The 23020-nt window shown below is 37.7% G+C and overlaps 1 protein-coding gene across 1 annotated transcript in view; it reads left to right on the forward strand.

The window, feature by feature from the left end:
- Positions 1–23020, forward strand: part of LOC128657557 (ADP-dependent glucokinase) — an 86073-nt gene that overhangs the window by 12828 nt on the left and 50225 nt on the right. The window contains exon 3 of the mRNA XM_053711933.1: positions 22848–23007. Within this exon, the coding sequence (XP_053567908.1) occupies positions 22848–23007 (160 nt within the window). The remainder of the gene's footprint in view (positions 1–22847; positions 23008–23020) is intronic.

A 23020-nucleotide genomic window follows, 5' to 3' on the forward strand; every position in this document is an offset into this window, starting at 1 on the left:
TTTTATGGTGCGGCCAGAAAAAAGCCCGCGGAGCGTTAACAGCCCTTTTACCGCCAAACTCCAAATCTAGGCCCTAGAAAGTTGCTTAAAATTGCATGCTCTGTCTTAATCAGAGCACCAGGTGGCAGCAGTGTTTGCTCAAAGGGTAACATTGTTAAAAGAATTATTGCAAAACTGCTGCCATATAGTGCACCTGATGCTAGCTACATGATTTTCAGCAAATGATACTTAGAGAGCTAAGTACATTTGATAATATAAATTAAAAAAAAAACATTTTTAATTGTGTACTGCATCTGATCATAAAAGAAAAAACTGGAGTTTCATATCCCATTATGGTTACGTTTGTTGTAATTTGCATTCCATTTTAGGATTTTGGGAAAAAACGGACAAAACCGTGTTCGCTTAGTCTACTTCTGCCTCTTCAAAAATCTTCGTGACCTGACACACAAAATATTTTTTTGTATTAATAATAATAATTTAGTCCCCTTTTTTTTTCTTCTCCTCTGAGCTTCATATCCACATTGAACCTCTGATCAGACCCCCTAACCTTACAGCCCCTTCATGTTTAATGCCTTCTTATGCTAGCGTAGTACAAGGAGGAGAGCATGGAGCTTGGCTGTCACACTGCCGGACAGACAGGCAGAATTGTGACAAGCAGCAAGGTTAGCAAATGAAAACGGCACCCAAAGTCATGTCATCTGTTTGCCAGTCACAATCATGGCAGAGTACAAAAAAAATCTGGACGTTTGTGTCATGGTTTTTAAATATAAATATATTATTATTATTATTATTATTAAATTATCGGTTATTTTTAGAGCGCCAACAGATTCCGCAGTGCTAATCGATGTATTTATTTACTTAAACATATATTTTACCCAACAGCCAGAGGAAATAATGATCTGCCCAGTTCAATATCAAACAATATGAACTAGGGGTGTGCACAGCTAGCACTGCATATCTCTCCCCAGTCATAATTTAAGGCTTACTAGACCTGTGCAGCATTGAATAATTAGTTTCGGACAAACCATTCGGAAGGAATATTCAGAAAAAATAGTTTTTCAGAATATTCGTGTGCTGCACTATTGGTATTCGGTTAGTTTAAAACGAGCCAAATGCTGAATATTCATTAACATTTTATATTAGATTTCATTAAAACGTATGTAAATGTTCTCAACTCCTGTCACCTTTGATATTTACCTGTAGCACGCAGGGGGGTTGCGCTAATCCTCTTCTTCTTCATAGACTCAAGGGCTGCACTAATGCTCCAATTAGCGCAGCTCCCCAGAGAACACAGTACATTTTAAATTAGAAGTCACTTTAAAAGTGTCCTAAACTTGCATGCTCTGTTTGAATCATTCAAGTTTAAATTTGACTTTCCTATCCCTTTAAGTGCGTTTGCATTGTCTGTTTACTATGTATTTGTTTATTATGCAATTCTACTATATTTAAAGGGACACTGAACCCAAATTTTTTCTTTTGTGATTCAGATAGAGCATGAAATTTTTTTAAATCATCTTTATTGAACTCCAACAGGTTTATACATTTTCAATGATTTCCAAAACAAAGAATAAACAGTCAAAAAACATCAGCAAACAAAACGCAAAATATTATGAATTAAATTCCATTCTGTCATTCCTTAATAGTTATAATTTCTCTGTTGGAGTATATTTTACCATTTTTTTATTCCCTTTCCCTCCCCTCCCCCCCAACGGGATCAACAACAACATAAACAATGACCAGGAACAGGTCCAAAAGCAATCTTTCCCTCTCCCCCCTCCCCCTCCTCCTCTAAGCATATATCGTTAACTCAGGGAGTATACGAGTATACATTATGACTCATATCTTGTTGGTAAGATCCTAGGCTATCTCAAGTCACGATAATATCAACATGTTCAAGGTTAATCTTGCGAGAGAGCAACAAAAAAAAAAAAAAAATTTTGTAAAGAGGAAAGAAGATCCTCTAACACCACACCAAGGGGAGAGAGAGAGAAATTAGGATAAACCTCACTTTACCATATTCCCAATAGTACCATTTCTGAATTCTGGAAGGGAAATATTATTTGGTCAATCTCTGGCGCTGTAAGTGATTTGATAAATGGTGCCCACTTTTTAAGGAAGGATTGGATATCAAGTTCCTTATCAATGTTGGTTTCTCGCTGCTCTAAGATACATTGCTTTTTAAGAAAGTTTTTAATCTCTGGAACTGTTGGTAAATTTCTTGACTTCCATTTCTTAAAAATTAAATACCTGACTGCTAAAATAATTGAGGTAATTAACCTTTCATTGGGGATATGTTCTTCTTGGTTATTTAAACAAAATATAATCTGGATCAATGATAGACCCAGAGGGGAGATTCCAAGTGACGTTTTTACCCAGAATTCAACTTTAAACCAACACTGTCTAATCAGTGGGCAGTCCCAGATCATGTGTCTCAAATCTGCAGCCTCCTTAGAGCATTTGGGACATTTATCAAAATTTAAATTCTTAAACTTAAATGCTTTCTCAGGGGTATAATAATATCTGTGAATGAGTTTCAGATGATCCTCTCTCCAGGTGGCTGAGATTGTAGCTTGAGATATCCTACAGATAGATGTTTTTATGAATCGGCTGTCAATATGGTCCTGTACCAGGACTAGATTCCAGTCCTGGGTTAGTTTTTCAAGAAGATGCTTCCCTTTGCCTTCCCCCAGTAGATGGTAACATGGAGTGATTGACATCAACCCATTCCTTACCAGGGTGAGCCAGCCCTCCAAACTTCCTAGGTCCCAGCGCCAGTTAACTGCCCTCATGATATCTGTGATATAGTGCCTTGCCTGTAAATATGCGAAAAAAATCTTTGTTGGAGAGGTTAAAGTTATTTTTAAGTTCATCAAATGTTTTAATACATTTTCTCTCTTGATCCACAAGTTGTATAAGTTTGTCTAAACCTAAAGTGTGCCAGTGTTTAAACACAGCTGAATCAAGGCCTGCCTGAAATTTAGGGTTGCCTATTACAGGTAAATATTGAGATATCTGACAGTTTAAGTCCATGAGCTTCCCTATTCTCCTCCAGGCCCTCAGGGGGTTTGAGAGCATTTTAAGTGCTCTAATGTTAGCTGGCCACTCTTTCGGTTCGCAGTGTAAAAGAGCTATGGGTATATATGGATAACAGATTTTTTCTTCAAGTTTATTATTCAAGACATAATCTTTGGAGAAGATCCAGTCAGCTACAAATCGCGCTAGAAAAGCCAAATTATACAACCTGATATCTGGTAATGCAAAGCCTCCGTAGGTTTTAGAAGATGACAATTTATTCAGTGAGATTCTAGGCCTGGCTTTTTGCCAGATAAACCTTCTGAGCAGGCTATTTATTATTCGTATATCCCTTTCTAAAAGCATTATCGCTGTGTTCTGTAGCACGTAAAGCAACTTAGGGAAGAGGACCATCTTAAAAAGTGCTATCCGTCCAGAAATAGAGAGTGGTAAACCCACCCAATTTCTGAGCTTTTCTCTAAATGTTAATATAATTGGTAAAATATTAAGCTTGTATAAATCTTTTGGGTCACTAGGAATGTTAATACCCAGATATTTGAATGAGTCTTTAACTAGATGAAAAGGGATATTGCTAGGAGAGGAGTTGTTTTTCCTGAGCCAGAGTAATTCTGACTTTGTAGTATTTACTTTGTAGCCTGAAAACGAGCCAAATTGGTCAATAATTTGTAGTAGCTTAGGAAGATTAATTTTACTGTTTGATAAATATATAAGAATATCATCTGCATACAAAGCTAACTTTATTTCGTAATTCTCAATTTTAATGCCTTCTAGTTGTTGCCTAATTGCGATTGCCAGAGGTTCAATGCAGAGATTGAAGAGGAGAGGGGAAAGGGGGCAGCCCTGGCGGGTTCCTCTATCCAATACAATTTGAGAGGATATTAAATTATTTACAGTTAACCTTGTGTAGGGCTGATTATATAAGTTTTTAATAAAGTCAAGAAAGCTTCCTGTAAATCCGAACTTTGCTAAAGAGACAAAAAGATGATTATAATGAACGGAGTCGAAAGCCTTTTCAGCATCAAGCGAGATAACCGCCAGGTCTGGTGGGGTCCCTTCCCCCCCTTCCCTTTTGTTAAAAAAGTATTCTGATGTTATCAGAATCTCTCTGATTTTTGCTGCAGAGTTTCGAGAGTTCAAGAACCCGGCTTGATCTTTATGGATGATATCGCCTAATATTTTTTGTAACCTCTGGGCTATAATTGATGTGAAGATCTTGTAATCGGAGTTTAGTAAAGCAATTGGTCTATATGACTCCCTTAAAGTTGGATCTTTTCCACTCTTGAGTATCAAAGTTGTATAGGAGGATGTGAAAAGTTTCGACATCTCTCCTCCATTTATATAGATAGAATTATAGAACTCACAAAGATGGGCTGATATTTCAGAAGATAAAATTTTATATAGTTCATTAGGTAGCCCATCTGGCCCAGGGGTTTTATTCAGAGCAAGGTCAGAGATTGTTTTTTTAATTTCTTCCTCTGTGATTTGTGCATTGAGGGTACCAGCTAAATCAGTGGATATCTTAGGTACTGATATTTTGCTCCAGAAGTCCTCTGCTTGACCTAAGTCAGAGGGTCTGGAATGATAAAATTCTTGATAATATTTTTCCATTTCTTCCGCTATATCCTCATGTTTAAATACTTCTTTGTCTCCTAGCACCAGTTTCTCAATAGTTGAGGATTTTTTTTCACTTTTGACCAATTTAGCTAGGAGTTTCCCAGACTTGTTGCCATACTTATATAGTTTAGACTGTAATTTTAACTCTTTCTGAGTTTCTCTGTATAACAAGAAATCGTCTTTGTTACTTTTTGCTTTATTATACTTAGCCCAGTTGGCAGAGTTTTGGTCAAGAAGGAATCTATTATATGCGTTTATTACTGCATTTGTTAGTTCCTTTTCTCTTTGTTGCATTTTTTTATTCAGTATTGCCATATAGGCTATGATTTCACCTCGTATTACAGCCTTTGCTGCCTCCCAAAATATGGCAGGACGATCTCTATACTCTGAGTTACAGAGATCGTAGTCAGTGAACTTGGCTCTCAACCAGTTCTTAAATTTCGTATCTGATGCTAGGTGAGAAGGAAAAAAGAAACGATTTAGCTTAAGCTTGGGCTGCTTATCCTGAAGATCTAGGGTAATTGGCCCATGATCAGAGATACTAATAGGAAGAAATTTTTGCTTTAACCTCATATGTACACAGTCTATCGTCTATCAGGAAAAGATCAATTCTTGATAGTGTTTTATGAGCTTTGGATAAGCAAGAGTATTCTCTAACATCGGGATTTTGCATCCTCCAGATGTCCTTAATGCCCAGGTTTTGCATAAGCCTAGAAAAATTTTTAGTTTCCAGATTATCTTTTTTATGCTTTTTTTGTTTTGTGTTTAGTCTCAGCCTGTCAAGTGGGCACTGTGGGGCCATGTTGAAGTCTCCTGCAAGAATAAGGTTACCTTCCAATATAGAGAATATTTCAGTCTGCACTTGATTCCAGAACTCTGGGTCAAGGATATTAGGCGCATAAACATTACACATTGTAAACACACGATTATTAATTTTTATTTTTAGACTCACTGAACTCCCCCCTGGGTCCGTCACAACATGTAGTATCTCTGCATTAATCCTTTTTCCTACCAAAATGGCTACCCCTCTCTTCCTCCCCTGTCCCGGTGCAGCAAAAACTTCCTTAACCCACGATGTTTTTAATTTTAATACTTCTTCTAAGTTAAGATGTGTCTCCTGGAGGAAAGCTATATCTGTATTCATTTTTCTTAGTTGGGTAATGATCGATTTCCTCTTTATAGGAGTGGTAATACCCCCTACATTCCACGATACTATTTTAAAGTTGACCATTTATTTTGATAGATAGATGGAATTGAAAAAAAAACAAAACAAAACAAAACAAAAAAAAAAGAAAAAAAAAAAAAGAAAAGGGGAACCTCCCGCAAGACACCTTTATTACTTCGTACCATTTTCCCTGCCATCCCTAACTTAAGATGAGGTAACAACAAAGTCAGTGAGTCACTGATATTTCTTCAGTTTACTCACTAGAGTTTAATTGGGTTAATAATTTTTCTGCCTCTTGTGCATTCTCAAAAAAATGGACTTCTCCTTTGGCAATAACCTTAAGTTTAGAGGGGTAATTAATTAGGGACTGGTAACCCTGCTGAATAAATTTAGAGCAGATTGGAGCAAGATTTCTTCTCCTAGATGACGTCTCTGCCGAGTAGTCCTGAAATAGGAGAATCTTACTATCTTTAAACATAATAGGCTGATTCTTGCGAAAATATTGGAGAAGAGTTACTTTATCACTGAAATTAAGCAATTTAGCTATTACTGGCCTGGGTCTGTTGTTACCCCTGTTATCAACCTGAAGCTTCCCTATTCTGTGAGCCCTTTCTACCACTATTTGAGGGTTACTGGGGGGGATTTTAAGTAGTTGTACCAACGTATTTGTAATAAACAAATTTAAATTCTCAGGTTGTCTCCCCTCCGGTAGCCCAATAATACGAATGTTGTTTCTTCTTGCCCTGTTTTCTAAATCTTCGATTTTAATTTTCATTTTAGATAGAGTCGCTGCATTGGAGTCTATACTAGTACTATGTGTAAAGGTAAGGTCCTCAAGATCAGACACCCTTTGTTCCACTTCATTAATCCTACTAGTGAAATGTCTCAGTTCTTGGGACAACAGTGTGATTTCTTGCTTAATCTCTGCCCTAAGGGCTTCAAATTTGGGGTTTAAGGCTTCTGCAATATTTGTCACCAGGGCCTGCATATTAAAGGTTTCATTGGTGACTAAAGGGTTAGTGGGGGTTGGCTGTACCTCCATAGATGTTTCTGTGCTATTTTTATTTCTTCTTTCTCTTGTTTTTGCTGTCATGGCTAGCGGGGGAGTCCGGGAGTGACTATGAAAAAATTTGTCCATAAGATGTGGTAGTAATCTAAGTAGTGATCAGTTAATATTGTGCTATAAAAACTTAGTGCTTTTATTGGGAAAGGGATATGGAAGTGAAGGGTGAGGGGGTGATGGAGTGAAGTAGGAAGGAGTGAGGGGGGGGGGGGGGAAAAACAAAAAAAAAAAAACTTATTTTAGTGAGGTAGTGGATGTGGCTTCCTGTGTATAGAAGTCCCCACACCAGTCAGAGAGGCTGCAATTTTTAACTTTAAGAAGAGAGTAATTTAATCAGAGCAAGTCGAGGTATACTTTAATTCTCCTATGGTTATTATTATGTTAGACCTTCTTTATCTTGATGACTGAGATATATTGTATCCAACCGTTATATGTAGTTCTTGAAAAAGGGTAACCTATGTCTTATTTTCCCTACTGTCTAACTGTGCAACTTGGGCAAGTTAGTGTTTGGACAGTGCGCCTGCCTATTAATGATGAAAAATAAAATCACCTTTATCTTATATAAGAAAAAAAAAAAAAAAAAAAAAAAGAAACATAAATAAAAAAACGTTATTAATTACAACAAACCTTATCAAATAATTTTTCAGGCAAATAGTATTGATGTTTCTATTAGACAGTAATGCAGTTAGACAACAGTTTTACTAATCTGCAAGACCAAGTAAGATCAGCAAGTAAAGGTTGATAACACACTATTTTGCACACCTTATTTGTTACAAAATTTTGATATGCTTTTGATATGGGGTGCTTTCTGTATATACACCTCTGAACTTGTAGTCTATCTTTAGTCAAAGTGTTCGTTTGCAAGAAAAATACAAAAAACTTAGTTTTACTCAGGTTAGTACTAGTTTTAAAAAAAGAAAAGGGAAAGAAAAGAAAAGCATAACCTTAAACCTAGGCAGTTAGGAAAAGTTATAAACTATTATCTTGTCCTTAAGGCTTCTATATTTTGGATAGTCAATGAGGCAGAGTATTGCAAAAAGAGATGTCCAGCAATTAGCTTATTATTCTGCAAGCAACATATGCAAAATTGTCCAGGTTAATTAGTAGCAAAGTCTTGGTAATAGAAGCAGGTATCTGTTAATCTCTCAGCCAGAAAGCATAGCAAGCAACATTTTTAGCAAATACATTTAATAGAAGGCAAGTAGCTCATGCTTGTATGTGTTAGTTTTCTCAGGAGTTCATGCAAAAGTTAGTAGAATTAACAACAAGCTGAAAGGGATGTCTCCTTTGAGTGAGCTGTGAGTGAAATAAAGCTACTCAATTTTCATTATCATTTCAAGAAGGAGAGTGCTTAATGTTTGTGCTGAAAAAGTTAAACCATTCCCCTGTCTGCTCCCCTTTTTTTCCTTTTTTCTTCCCTTCTTTTCCTGTTTCGCCCACACAGCTCTTTAAATTATACGTTATGTACTGAAATGTGCAGTTCTGGGTTTAGGGGGGCAAAGTAGACTCACCTCTCCTCGCTCACTGCACGCCGTGATCTATCTTGTCCTGGAAGGTGGGCTTCTTATATCTGCAGTGGCTGTCTCTCCTAGGTAAACCTGTTCCCAACAGGTTCACCTCCAGCAGTTCCAGATCTCAGCCTGGGCCACCTGGCGAGCTCTCCCTCCCTCACGCAGCACCGGTGGGAGAGAGGGGAGAAGGTGGCAGGGCGAGCCTTTCTCGAGCAGGGATTCCTTCCTTGGTTCTTGGCCCTGGGGTAGCACTAGCTCCAATCCCTCTCACGCAGCACCGGTGGGAGAGGGATGGAGTAGTCAGCGCTGCAGCCGAAATCCGGCGGTAAGCCTCAGGGGGAGGCCGCCTCGGGAGGGCGGATGGAGTCCCACACCACTCAGGGATAGCAGTTCCGGAGCTCCGGGCACGCTGCCAAAACAAGCAGGAAGGGAATCAGCGGCTGCGGTGGGCGGACTTGCCTGTGATAGGCCTGATGTTCTTGGTCCTCCGTCGAGGCAGGACCCAGCTTCAGCTTCGCTCACTTCACGGGAGCAGGAGGAAAAGAAGAACAATGCACAGTGGGCGAGTGTGGCTCTGAGTAACTTGCTGTGAGTCCTCGTCAGCAGTGGAGAGTAGAGTACAGACCACCCCAGGTAAATTCTCAATGGTTGCCGTGTTCCATGGATCTTAGGGGTATAGGTCTGTTTGTGCCGAAAAGGGGAGCAGAGGGGTCTTTAAAGATAGAGAGGTGTCTCCTGGGTTAGTCTCTGTTCCTTTTATTTCAGACATAGAAGGGGGCTGATAATCATGCTATAACAGCGAGGTGTAGTTTGTCGCTTGTTTAGGTTCAGGTGCGATGTCTTAGGCTATCCCAATAGCTATCCCCTGGCTTGGGATGTGGCGCGAAGGAAACCGCCAGCAGCTGTAGGGTTGAAGCAGGCAGCTCAGCAGCACATGCTTGCTCCTCCTCCACCGGAACCAGAGAAAATACTAGCAGAGCATGAAATTTTAAGCAACTTTCTAATTTTACTCCTATTATCAAATTTTCTTTATTCTCTCGGTATCTTTATTTCAAATGCAAGAATGTGAGTTTAAATGCCGGCCCATTTTTGGTGAACATCCTGGGTTGTTCTTGCTGATTGGTGGATAAATTAATCCACCAATAAAAAAGTGCTGTCCAGAGCTCTGAAATAATAAAAAAGCTTAAAGGGCCATAATACCCAAATGTTTAAACACTTGAAAGTGATGCAGCATAGCTGTAAAAAGCTGACTAGAAAATATCACGTGAACATCTCTATGTAAAAAAGAAAGATATTTTACCTCAAAAGTTCCTCAGTAGCCACCTCCCATTGTAAAGGATTTCTAAGCAGCATTTTAGTGTGTCTGTCCTGGGACAGCTTAGGGGATGAGCCTCGTGAACTCTCATATTATTTCACCAATCAGGTAAAGGAAGCTTACTATGAAATCTCATGAGAGTTAAGTCAAATCTCATGAGATCACAGTAAGAGTTCATGACCTCAGCACTGCTGATGCTGATTGGCTGCTGTTCATTTCTTCATTTTTTTTTTATTTTTACCTGCAGCTGGGAGCAGGTGAAGTATAACTGTTTACACAGAACTTACTCTGCTGAGCTGAGGAGATTGTGAGGTAAAATATCTTCCTTTTTTACATAGAGATGCTCAGGTGATATTTTCCTGTCAGCTTTTTACAGTTATACTGCATCAGTTTCAAGGGATTTAGCATATGAGTATTATGTCCCTTTAAATTAGAAAGTTGCTTAAAATTGCATGTTCTATCTGAATCACAAAAGAAAAAATTTGGGTTCAGTGTCCCTTTAATGATACTTTTAATAAGGACTAATTTAAAATATGTATGCATGTTTATATTATGTATGTTCTAAGTGAGCCTCACCCTATTTCTGTAGGCTTAAGAGGAAATGAAACCCAAAAATTTTCTTTCATGATTCGGATAGAGAATACAATTTTAAACAACTTTGCAATATACTTCTATTATCTAATCTGCTTCATTCTCTTTGTATCCCTTGTTGAAGCAGCAGCTGCAATGCACTAGTGGGAGCTAGCTGAACTCATAAGGTGAGCCAATAACATGTGCAGCCACCAATCAGCGGCTTCTAAGCCTACCTAGGTATTCTTTTTAACAAAGAATACCAAAAGAACAAAACAAATTAGATTGTAAATTGGAAAGTTGTTTAACATCACATACTGTATCTGAATAAAAAATTGTGTCTTTATGTCCCTTTAAGCTGGCCTTCTCTTTCTCTGCTTTTATTTAAAAAGAAAAAAAAAATGCTGCAGGTGCTACTTCCAATCACATACTGTATCTGAATAAAATTTTTTCTTTATGTCCCTTTAAGCTGGCCTTCGCTTTCTCTGCTTTTATTTAAAAAGAAAAAAATGCTGCAGGTGCTACTGCAAATCAGAGGTCAAAGTGCACAAGCAATCTATGGCACTGGCCTCCCAAGTGCTCATTGCCCAGGGGGGAGAAAGACACTATCCTGATATCGAAGACAAAATGAGTCACCTATTACAGCTATGTTTAAGATCATGTAATCTCTTATTTTACAGGTGGGACCCCCCTCTTTATAATGTGTGGTCCCCATTGTTTACCATTTTCCACCAATGACCTGGCTCTATTTCTCATGGTGGCCACTTGCATTCTTAACAGACAGTAGGACCCTTATTTGAAATATGGGGTGTCTCCCGTTTCAAATTAATTACCACTTGTATTTCTATGCCAAACAATGATAGGAGCACCATTAGAGTCATTTTCCCTCACAACCAACACTCCAGTTTGGTTTCTAAACCAAAACAAGTTTTGACCACTTGCATCTATGGGGGAAATGCATTGCCTTATTTCAAAGGGCAGTTTGTTCTCTTTCCTATGAGGTTGTGGTCTCGGATATTGTTTAGTGGAGCAAGATCTAGCTGCGTGACAACTGCTGCTGATTGGGTCAGTGGCTGTATCCCTTCAGGACGATATGTTCTTCGAGACTTTCAAGTGGTGATTTAACTATGTGTTTAACACATTTGCTTAAATGACATGCTCTAAAAAAGTAAAGTATGCCATTGTTGCTCTATAGTGTCCCATTGACAAATATCTTTATCCTGTTTTGTTGTGAAGATCTTGTCCTAACTACTTTAGTTGCTAACTCATTAAATAGCCCTAAAGTAAAATAATTGCATGCTTCTGCTCTGTGGGTCCAAATCAGTACTTCTACTGTGGGTTTAACCCCTATGCAGGGTCACTAGTCTTAAAGCTACACACTCTAACAAATTAAAACGTCATTTTTCAACTACTATGGTCCTTTAAGTGGATTTAATAGAAAATAATAATCTGTGCCAGTTGCAACTCAGCTCTTTATTAATATTTGTAAAATGCTTCACATCTTATTAGTGAGCATCACAGACATTTGTCTGCGCTAGTTGTATGTGTGAAGTGAGGCTTGTGCAATATTTATTACTATAATGTGGCACTGAAGTCAGAGACGTTAGGTGACCTTTACAACATTCCTGAGTTGTTATTGCTACTGAACAAGACACACAGATTAGATTATACTTTTGTGCTAAGAAAATAAAATGTTGCTGCTTTGTCTTGTGACTTAATTGGTACGAAGCCTAGAACATCATATAAAACCCTAAATTGCATAAAAATGCCCTTTTATTATTATTATTATTATTATTATTATTATTCTTATTATTCTTATTATGCTTTAGAATTTGTGGGAGAAGGAATACAATAAAATACATAATGCTTTCTTACCTGTATATATGAATAAGCAACTGTTTTCATGCATGAGTCAGAGAACAACTTTCTAATTTACTTCTATTATCCATTTTGCTTCATTCTCTTGGTATCCTTAATTGAAAAACATACCTAGGTAGGCTCAGGAGCAGCGGTGCGCTTCTGGAGGCTAGCTGCTGATTGGTGGCTACACACAAATGCCTCTCTTCATTGGCTCACCAGATGTGTTCAGCTAGCTCCAAGTAATTGTTCCTTTTAACAAAGGATACCAAGAGAACAAAGCAAATTAGATAAAATAAATAAATTGGAACACTGTTTAAAATCATATGCTGTATCTTAATCATGAAAGAAACTAATTGGGTTTCATGTCCCTTTTAAACATGTTAAGAATATTTTTAAGTTAAAGGGATATGAAACCCACGTTTTTTCGCTCATGAATCAGGTAGAGCATGCAATTTTAAGCAACTTTCTCATTTACTCCTATTATCAAATTTTCCTAGTTCTCTTGTTATCTTTATTTGGAAAAAACAGGAACCCTGGGTAGCGCTTGCTGATTGGTGGTTAAATGTAGCTTAAAATTGCATGTTCTATCTAAATCATTTCATATCCACTTTAATTAACAGTTATTTGGGTTTCAAGAAGCAGTTTAAATTGATATTGAAGCTAATAGGAAATGCAAATAGATTATTGCCATCTTAAGAAGGATGACACCCACAAGTGGTTGGTGGACACAGACCCCTTCATAAAGCTAAATACAAAAAAGTAGTTATCAGTACTAGAAAATCTGTATTTCAGAAACCTGCTAAAACATTTTAAAACAAACATTTTAGATGCAAATATGGAAAAAGTTATTTTAAAAACTCTCTAGTACCTTCACAGACAAAATAAGTCTTACACAATCTGTAAAGATGTTCTATGAAAATATAAGCAGTGCCTTTACCATTTACCCAATTCCAGACAAAGGGCCTAGTTTCCATTGAGGTGGTTTGGAAACTGGTAGTAAAAACATTTATCTCCATTAAAGTCTACGGAGAATTGTTATGTTACCGCCAGTTTCCAATCTTTACCAACTCAATGGAAACTAGCCCAATGTGTCTGCCTGGGCTATGAGAGGGCCTAGTTTCCATTGAGGTGGTTTGGAAACTGGTAGTAAAAACATTTATCTCCATTAAAGTCTATGGAGAATTGTTATGTTACCGCCAGTTTCCAATCTTTACCAACTCAATGGAAACTAGCCCAATGTGTCTGCCTGGGCTATGAGAAATAGCAAGCCCATATAGTTTTCTGCCATAATGTTTGAATTTGGAAACCGGGAGCCAGTATATCACATGCCAATATACTTAAAGGAATAGTCTAGTCAAAATTAAATTCTCATGATTCAGATAGAGCAGGCAATTTTAAGCAATTTTCTAACATACTCCTATTAATAATTTTTTTTCGTTCTTTTGGTATCTTGATTTGAATGTAAGCTTAGGAGCCGGCCCATTTTTGGTTCAGCACATGGATAGCGCTTGCTGATTGGTGGCTATATTTAGACACCAATCAGAAAGCACTACCCAGGTGCTGAACCAAAAATGGGCTGGCTCCTATGCTTACATTCCTGCTTTTTCAAATTAAAGATACCAAGAGAACAATAAAATGATAATAGGAGTAAATTAGAAAGATGATTAAAATTGCCTGCTCTATCTAAATCATGAACGTTTAATTTTGACTAGACTATTCCTTTAAAGGGACATGAAATTTTCTTTCATGATATAGATAGAGTATGCCATTTTAGACAAACTATCCCAATACACTGCTCCGAGGTCCGATGATGCCTCTCCTCTCTGTCAGAAGCTGGAGAAAGTTTGGGGAGGTACTAAACTCTGTGAGGCGGTGCACACTAGCGGCCGAGCAAACCGCAAAGCAAAGTCTAAGAGTATGGAAAAGGCAGCACTCAAGGGAAAATTTTCATAATATCCAAGGCTTTATTTGAAACGATTAAAAATTAACAAACTCCAGTGTATGGTGGACAAGAAACAAGATAATCCTTACGCGTTTCGTGCCTGTAGGCACTTAGTCATAGGATCCTATGCCTTTTCCGGACTCATACTCATTTTAGACAACTTTCTAATTAACTACTTAACAAGTTTTCTTCATTTTCTTGATCTCCTTTGTTAAAGATGTGATAATGCACTACTGGGAGCTAGCTGAACACATTGTGTGAGCCAATGACAAGGCATATATGTGCAGCCATCAATCAGCAGCTAGCTTACATTAATGCATTGCTGTTCCTGAGCCTATCTACAGTAGGTATACCTAGATAACAAAGCAACTTATAAAATAGAAATAAATTATTTTGTTAAACCTTTAATGATTCAGATAGAACATGCAATTTTAATTTTGACTTTACTGTACCTTTAATTTAGAATTGACACTGCCAAATATATTCACAAGGTTGAGAGCTTTCTGTGCTGCAAGAGAAACCGCTCATATTTCCTATGTTATTTTCGGAATCCTTATCACTAAAATGTAGAGAGGTCCTACATTCTTTTACCAGCTGATATTCCATTTGCTATCTTTATTATAGGATTCTGAAAAGAACTTACGTTCTCAGGAGTGTACAACAGCTATGTGTTTTCTTTCTTTCTAATGCACAGATTCAGAAAGTGATTAGGACCACAAAGAGTTGACATGGTAAGCTAACGTGAATAATGACAGCTTCCTATTACTCATGCAAGCTAAAAAAACTAACAGATGTTACACAGTTAATACGAGGAATAAGTGATCTGAAGTGGAAGACAAACCGCAAGTCTACCAGAAACAAATCTAGTTATATTATAAACCTACAAAAATAGTGCTTAAATGGATAGAAAAGTCAAATTTGGGGCCATTTAAATAGAAACATGCTTGCATTATACTGCCATTAGCAAAAATAATTCTAGTAAAAGTTATTAATGCTTTTTAGTGGCATATGCACATATGCTCTGAGGGCTGTGCACTAGTATTCAAACACATGCCTGCTCTGAAACCTAGCAGTGGTGTCTATTGCATCTGTGAAGACTTAATTTGTGTCATACAGGCCACTACTGACTCTTTAAGGCCAATTTATTAAAGGTCTTGCGGACCTGATCCAACAGTGCGGATCAGGTCCGCAAGACCTCGCTGAATGCGGAGCTCACAAGAACTGCTGGTGCAACGCCGCCGCCAGCAGGGAGGTGTCAATCAAGCCGATCGTACTCGTTCGGGTTGAATTCCGGCGATTCCTGTCCGCCTCATCAGAGCAGGCGGACAAGGTTATGGAGCAGCGGTCTTTAGACCGCTGCTTCATAACTGCTGTTTCTGGCGAGTCTGAAGACTCGCCAGAAACACGGCCCTTCAAGCTCCATTCGGAGCTTGATAGATAGGCCTCTTTGAGTAGACATAGTGTTTAGATACTGAAGCACTGGCCTTCTCAGCATACGTACATATGCTGCTGAAAAACAGTACTACGTTTTACTAGAAGCATTTTTGCTAATGGAAGTTATATTACAAAAAGGCGTATATTTCCTAAAGGCTAACTCTGCTACATATATGTCCCTAATATATGTCCCTTTATCAGATAACAACAGCAAATCAATTCACTATATGCTAACTTTCTGACAGTAGTTAGTCATCTTGTCTGAAAACTAAAGCCCAGATTGGCTCCTCCAAAAAAGGCAAATAGTAGATGGAGTTTGGCTGAAAAAAAATTGCAGTAAAAAGGATGTTTGTGTTTTTTTTTTTTTAAACATTAGGACTTGGCTGATATGTTATGCTATAGCAACACAACGTAAATGCCTTGTAATTACTGTCCCTTTTAAATCCATTTTGCCTTACAATGAGATTAAACACTAAGGGTTAGATTACAAGTGGAGCGCTAATTTATTGCACGCCTGCAAACGGGCAAACTCTTTGCAAGCTTGCGGTAGCTCAAAACATTAACCAGAGGTCAGACCGCTGGTTAATTTTTTTTAAATATCCCTCAATTGACCCCAAAATGCAGTGGTGTCTAGTTTATTAGGATAAATTATAGAAAGACTAATGGCTAAACAAACAGAAGAAATAATGCACTTAGGATTTAATGTATGTTACAGAAAAGTAAACTACTCATGAGAATTGTTCCTGATCTAAAACATTTGTATTTTAACAGAAATAGTTACACAAAAGGAAAATCTTATACATTTTTATTTGTTTTTGATACAAATGCACATTCGTTAACAAAACACGGGTATTTGTCTAGTTTTTATGAAACGCATATCCAAACGAATGCAGCACGAAATATAAAGAAAACGAGTGAATGACGAATTTGTCAGTATTCATTAATTTCCTTTAAATAGTTAAAATACTTACCTTCAGGGCACTGGAGAACTATGCTAATCCCATCCTCTTCACAGAGCCCCGGCCGTGCCAATCAGAGGCTTAGCATGACGGCTCTCTTAGGTCCTTTACTGTGGGCCCTGGGACTGCCACTCTAATCTTCCTATTAGTGTGCCCTGGGGCTGGGTGAAGAAGGTTTGGGGTTAGCTCTGCTCTCTAGTGCGCTAAAGGTAAATATTTTAACTATTTAAAGGAAACAAATGAATACTGATGAGTGTCATTATTCAGTCGTTTTCTCTAAATTTCATGCTACATTTGTTTGGATATTTTGTGTACCCCTCCCCCCACAGGATTGTGATTTCTTCAACCATGTTGTTTACATAGTTTTTCTGTAGCCACTACTGTTCTCCTGAAATTTTCAGTATAGGTGACAGTTTCAACAGACAAAAGCAGCCATTTTAAATAATGTAATAAAGGTAATTGGGCTATTTTTAAACAATGTAATACACTCAAGCAAGTAAAGTGGATACATATTAAAAGGGGGGGCAGTACACTGTTAGGCACTGATATTGTTACTCTAGCAGCAGATGTGATTAGTACACTTAAACATAGGGAAACCTAGCTTGCAACATGGTGCCACTCATTACTTTACTGAGACTAAACATTTTACACTAATTTCTTTAATATTTCAACAACTATTTAAAACAATTAAGCCAAATGTGGAAGTAAGAAAGAAACTTCCACGAAAGAATGCGGTATCAGCACTCGCTGTCCTGACCAACAGGTGGAGTTTAAATTACCAATGTATTAAATAATAGTAAAAAATATTATTTAATAAAGGTTATGTTTTAACATTGGTAATTTAAACTCCGCCTGTTGGTCAGGACAGTGAGTACTGATACCGCATTCTTTCGTGGAAGTTTCTTTCTTACTTCCACATTTGGCTTAGATGTATTTTTCGTGCAGAGCACCCCCTCCCTCTAATATCACTGGAACACTAAGTTGTTACTAATTACAATCAACCATTGTGTATATATTGGGGAGTTTGTCCAATTGTAGTGCCATTGCTCAAACCGTTTGAAACTATTTAAAACAAATCTGCATAATTCTCCTTGGCTAATATTTCCTTTGAATATGATACATCTAGCATCTAATGTTCTTTTTATAGGGACAATAAACTGAAAATGTAGTTTTCCATAAATGAATGAAAATGAAACAACATTGCAATATACATGAGTGATTTATTTTGCTTGTTTTTGGTGTAATACCTTTGCCCTTACTATAAACATAACAAAGTGAACAATGACAGTGGCAGCACAAATAATCTTTTTATGTATACAAATGTACGTTCAAGACACTGCAAGTGATGCACAAACCTATATCTCACATCCCTTTTATGTCTGTTAAAGTTATTATGGGGAAAACATGGGCTGGGCAGTAATAAAATGTTGCAATCAACTTCTTATTTATTTAAGATACTGTGAGGGTTTGTAATCCAACAGGGGTTATATGTCAAAGGGATTGTTCTGTAGGTTCAGTATGACAGCACATAAAGCAGGTGATGCTTTCTTACAGTTGGTTTATAGGAAACTGCTGCAGGTACTCTTTACCCTCCAGGCAAATTTCAAACGAATTTGTTAACAAATTGAAAGTTAAAAGCACCTGAAAAACAGGGTTTAACTGGTGAACTTTATACTGTAGCTGTACAGAATACCACTGGCACTTGGAATAATTAGGCAAAGATGGAATGTTTTACAAACTATTTCACAGGAACTACCTATACCTGTTCACTAACCTGTTTGTTAATTGTATATTGGAAAAGGCTGCATCCTGCTCACCTTCTCTTTCTCGGACTACCAGATTGATTATTTTATCCTCAAACTCACCTCTCCGACCCCTCTCTGTTTTCTACAAGGCCCTGTCTTGTCTTTATTCAAATATACATCTGACCCTTTTCTGTTATGAGGGTCCAAGCGTGCGTTATCTGGATGTTGCTAAGCACCCCCTTTTTCTACTTTTATGAACAGGGTCTAGTCTGGTACAGAGTCTTGCTACATACCTTTCCCATGGGTGTGTTCCCCTTATCTAGTGGGTGTCCTCTTTCCAAACACTCTAATAGTGCATTCCGTGTAGGTTAAGTACCTGGGATGAGCATTGCACAACTGGCACGTTGTATCCAGCCCTATTTCCCCTAACAGCAAGTACTGTGCAGGAGTTTCCAATATATCTTCTGCATGCTGTTGGAAGCAGAGATAAATAATGAATAACAACAGTCAGTACTATCTAGAATGCTGAACTCTTCCATAGTCACTTTTTCTCCTCTAGTCTAGATCCAATTCAAGCTCTCATTTCCATATTTTGGCCACTAGAGGGCATGCTGTAATGTTTCCATCTATTTCTACAACTCTCCTGTTCTGGTATTCTACAGTTGTGCAGGTTGTTTATGTCACACCAGCATACTCTATACCTCTGTACAGCTTCAGAGGAGATCATCAAGATTAGGGACATAAAAAAAGGGATAAAAAAATAAAAACTCGCTGGCAGGGAGAGAAATTGCACAGAAACTCTGGGGGCTTTTTTTAGGATTATATTGTAATTTATCAGTATCTCCTTCACATCCAGAACCCTGCACAGCTGGATAAATAGCTCTCAAAGTAAAATTTGGCTTTATAACATTTTTTGAGGGACCTCACAGTGCTGACGAGAGTTCTTAGATAAATGATCAGTCCCTAGGACTGCTTGCTCATTACAGCAGCTCACCTGTTTTGCTTTCACATACTCTTTACTAAACTTATATGCAAGCAAATCAATACAGGTGCACAAAGGGTTACAGCCCAGTCTGTACAATATCCCACAGCAACACATTTTTAATAAAACATCCCTTCTTGTGCTCTCTGCTTTCCTCCTGCTTGCCACATGCATTGCAGCAATAACTTCAGCTCAAGCATCCACCAGGGACTTGTATTCTGCAGTATCTACATCTGATGATGATCTCAGCTCCCCTATGGATCCATAATGCAATACAGACTACAGCCTTCAACAGACTCTCATTAAAAAAGTTATATTTCTAATAATTACTTTTTTTATATAGTTTTTCATCTCTTTGACAACAGTGTGCTTTCCTTACTCTGCCACTGTCTGTATCAGCGATCTGGTTTCAGATGCCTTCTGTCCTTCAGTTGCGACTTCCACTGTCAAAGCTGATAGCAGGACCTCAACCTGCACGATAGTGTTGGATGTAGGTACTAGGTCAACACAGTACTCTGGGTAAAATACTATGTGACTTAGTACCTACATCCAAATGGCGCAAGCGGTTAAACTCCTAAATTGAACGGTATCGTTTGAAATACATAACGGTTAACAAATACACGGCCAGATTACGAGTTTTGCGTTATGAGTGGCTCGGTAATAACTTGCGAGTTTTTTCCACCGCTCACCTTTAATAGCGCTGCTATTACAGATTTTGCAAAAACCTGCGTTTGCAGGCAATATGGCAGCGCTGAGCTCTATACCGCACACAAAAACCAGCGCTGCTTTGAGCTGGTTTTACGTGCTTGTGCACGATTTCCCCATAGACATCGATGGGGAGAGCCGGCTAAAAAAAAAAGCCTAACACCTGCAATAAAGGAGCGCAAAGCTCCGTAACGCAGCCCCATTGATTCCTATGGGGAAAGAAAATTTATGTTTAAACCTAACATAAACCCTGAGTCTAAACACCCCTAATTTGCAAATTGCCGCCCCCGACATCGCTGACACCTACATTACACTTATTAACCCCTAATCTGCCGCCCCCGACATCACAAACACCTACCTACACTTATTAACCCCTAATCTGCCGCTCCCAACGTCGCCGCCACTATACTAAAGTTATTAACCCCTAAAACTCTGGCTTCCCATAACACTAACACTAAATAAATATATTAACACCTAACCCTAAGTCTAACCTTTACACCCCTAACTTTAATATAATTAAAATAAATCTAAATAAAAATGACTATTGTTACCTAAATAATACCTATTTTAGACTAAATACTTACCTGTAAAATAAACCCTAAGCTAGCTACAATATAACTAATAGTTACATTGTAACTAGCTTAGGTTTTATTTTTATTTTACAGGTAAGTTTGTATTTATTTTCATATTCTGGTTTCTAGTTTGTATTTATTTTAACTAGGTAGACTAGTTAGTAAATAGTTATTAACTATTTACTAACTACCTAGTTAAAATAAATACAAAGTTACCTGTAAAATAAAACCTATTCTGCCTCACTCTAACACCTAACATTACACTAAAATTAAATAAATTACATTAATTAAATACAATTAACTAAATAAAATAAAAAATAAACTCTAAATTACACAAAAGAAATGATCAAATATTTAAACTAATTACACCTAATCTAATAGCCCTATCAAAATAAAAAAGCCCCCCCAAAATAAAAAAAAAACCTAGCCTAAACTAAACTGCCAATAGCCCTTAAAAGGGCCTTTTGCGGGGCATTGCCCCATAGAGATCAGCTCTTTTACCTGTAAAAAAAAATACAAACAACCCCCCAACAGTAAAATCCACCACCTACACAACCAAACCCCCCAAATAAAATCCTATCTAAAAAAACCTAAGCTCCCCATTGCCCTGAAAAGGGCATTTGGATGGGCATTGCCCTTAAAAAAGCATTTAGCTCTTTTTCGTTGCCCAAAGTCCCTAATCTAAAAATAAAACCCACCCAAGAAACCCTTAAAAAAACCTAACACTAACCCCTGAAGATCCACTTACAGTTTTTGAAGACCGGACATCCATCCTCATCCAGCCGGGAGAAGTCTTCATCCAAGTGCCAAGAAGTCCTCAACAAAGCCGGGAGAAGTCTTCATCCATGCGGCAAGAAGTCGTGCTCCAGGCGGGCAGAAGTCTTCATCCAGACGGCATCTTCTATCTTCATCCTTCTGACGCGGAGCAGCTCCATCTTCAAGACATCCGGCGCGGAGCATCCTCTTCTTTCCTTTAAATGACGTCATCCAAGATGGCGTCCCTTGAATTCCAATTGGCTGATTGCCTCATAAAATTCTATCGGAATTAAAGGGTAAAAAATCCTATTGGCTGATGCAATCAGCCAATAGCATTGAGCTTCAATCCTATTGGCTGATACAATCAGCCAATCGGATTGAGCTCACATTCTATTGGCATCAGCCAATAGGATTTTTTACCCTTAAATTCTGATTATTTTGGGGGGGCTTTTTTATTTTGATAGGGCTATTCGATTAGGTGTAATTAGTTTAAATATTTGATAATTTCTTTTTTATTTTGTGTAATTTAGTGTGTATTTTTTTGTTGTAATTTAGTTAATTGTATTTAATTAATGTAATTTATTTAATTTTAGTGTAATGTTAGGTGTTAGTGTGAGGCAGGTTAGGTTTTATTTTACAGGTAACTTTGTATTTATTTTAACTAGGTAGTTAGTCAATAGTTAATAACTATTTACTCTAACTAGTCTACCTAGTTAAAATAAATACAAACTTAGCTGTGAAATAAAAATAAAACCTAAGATAGCTACAATGTAACTATTAGTTATATTGTAGCTAGCTTAGGGTTTATTTTATAGTATATTTAGTTTTAAATAGGAATTATTTAGTTAATGATAGTAATTTTTATTTAGATTTATTTTAATTATATTAAAGTTAGGGGTGTTAGGGTTAGACTTAGGAGTAGGTTTAGGAGTTAATATATTTATTTAGTGTTAGTGATGTGGGAGGCCAGAGGTTTAGGGGTTAATAAGTGTATGTAGGCGGTGGAGACGTTGGGGGCAGCAGATTAGGGGTTAATAATATTTAACTAGTGTTTGCGATCTGGGAGTGCGGCGGTTTAGGGGTTAATAGGTAGTTTATGGGTGTTAGTGTACTTTGTAACACTTTAGTTATGAGTTTTATGCTACAGCTTTGTAGCGTAAAACTCATAACTACTGACTTTAGATGGCGGTACGAATCTTGCCGGTATAGGCTGTACCGCTCACTTTTTGGCCTCCCAGGCAAAACTCGTAATACTGGCGCTATGGAAGTCCCATTGAAAAAGGACTTTTTGAAAGGTGCAGTAGTTACGTTGCGTTATGGCCAAAAAGGTGTGCGGTACAGCTGTACCTACAAGACTCGTAATAGCAGCGGTAGTGAAAAAGCAGCGTTATGAGGATTTTTCACTCATAACGCAAAACTCGTAATCTTTTTTTCAGTAAGCTAGAGGCCATGATGGCATATCTCCTAATGTTTATATACATATGTGTGTGTCTCTTACTTTGCATATACATTTGTCAACCTTCAATCTTATCCTAATAAAGTTATGCTTTTTAATAATGCATTATGGCAATATTAATACTGGATTAATTGCACAAACTGTTTTTCTTTTTTTTCTGTTAAGGTTTTGGAGGCTGTCTGGATATAATAGTAGATGGAGTGTCACTCCTGCATGAGGCCGGCATTAAACCCAGCTACAACCCTGTTCATCACAACTTTATTGAGACAGAGACCCAACTGGCGGAGAGCTTTGCCTACTTCTTCCCGCCGGGCGCAGCTTCAGAGTAAGAGGCATAA

Source organism: Bombina bombina, chromosome 4 (assembly GCF_027579735.1).
Source record: "Bombina bombina isolate aBomBom1 chromosome 4, aBomBom1.pri, whole genome shotgun sequence".
NCBI classification, from domain to species: domain Eukaryota; kingdom Metazoa; phylum Chordata; class Amphibia; order Anura; family Bombinatoridae; genus Bombina; species Bombina bombina.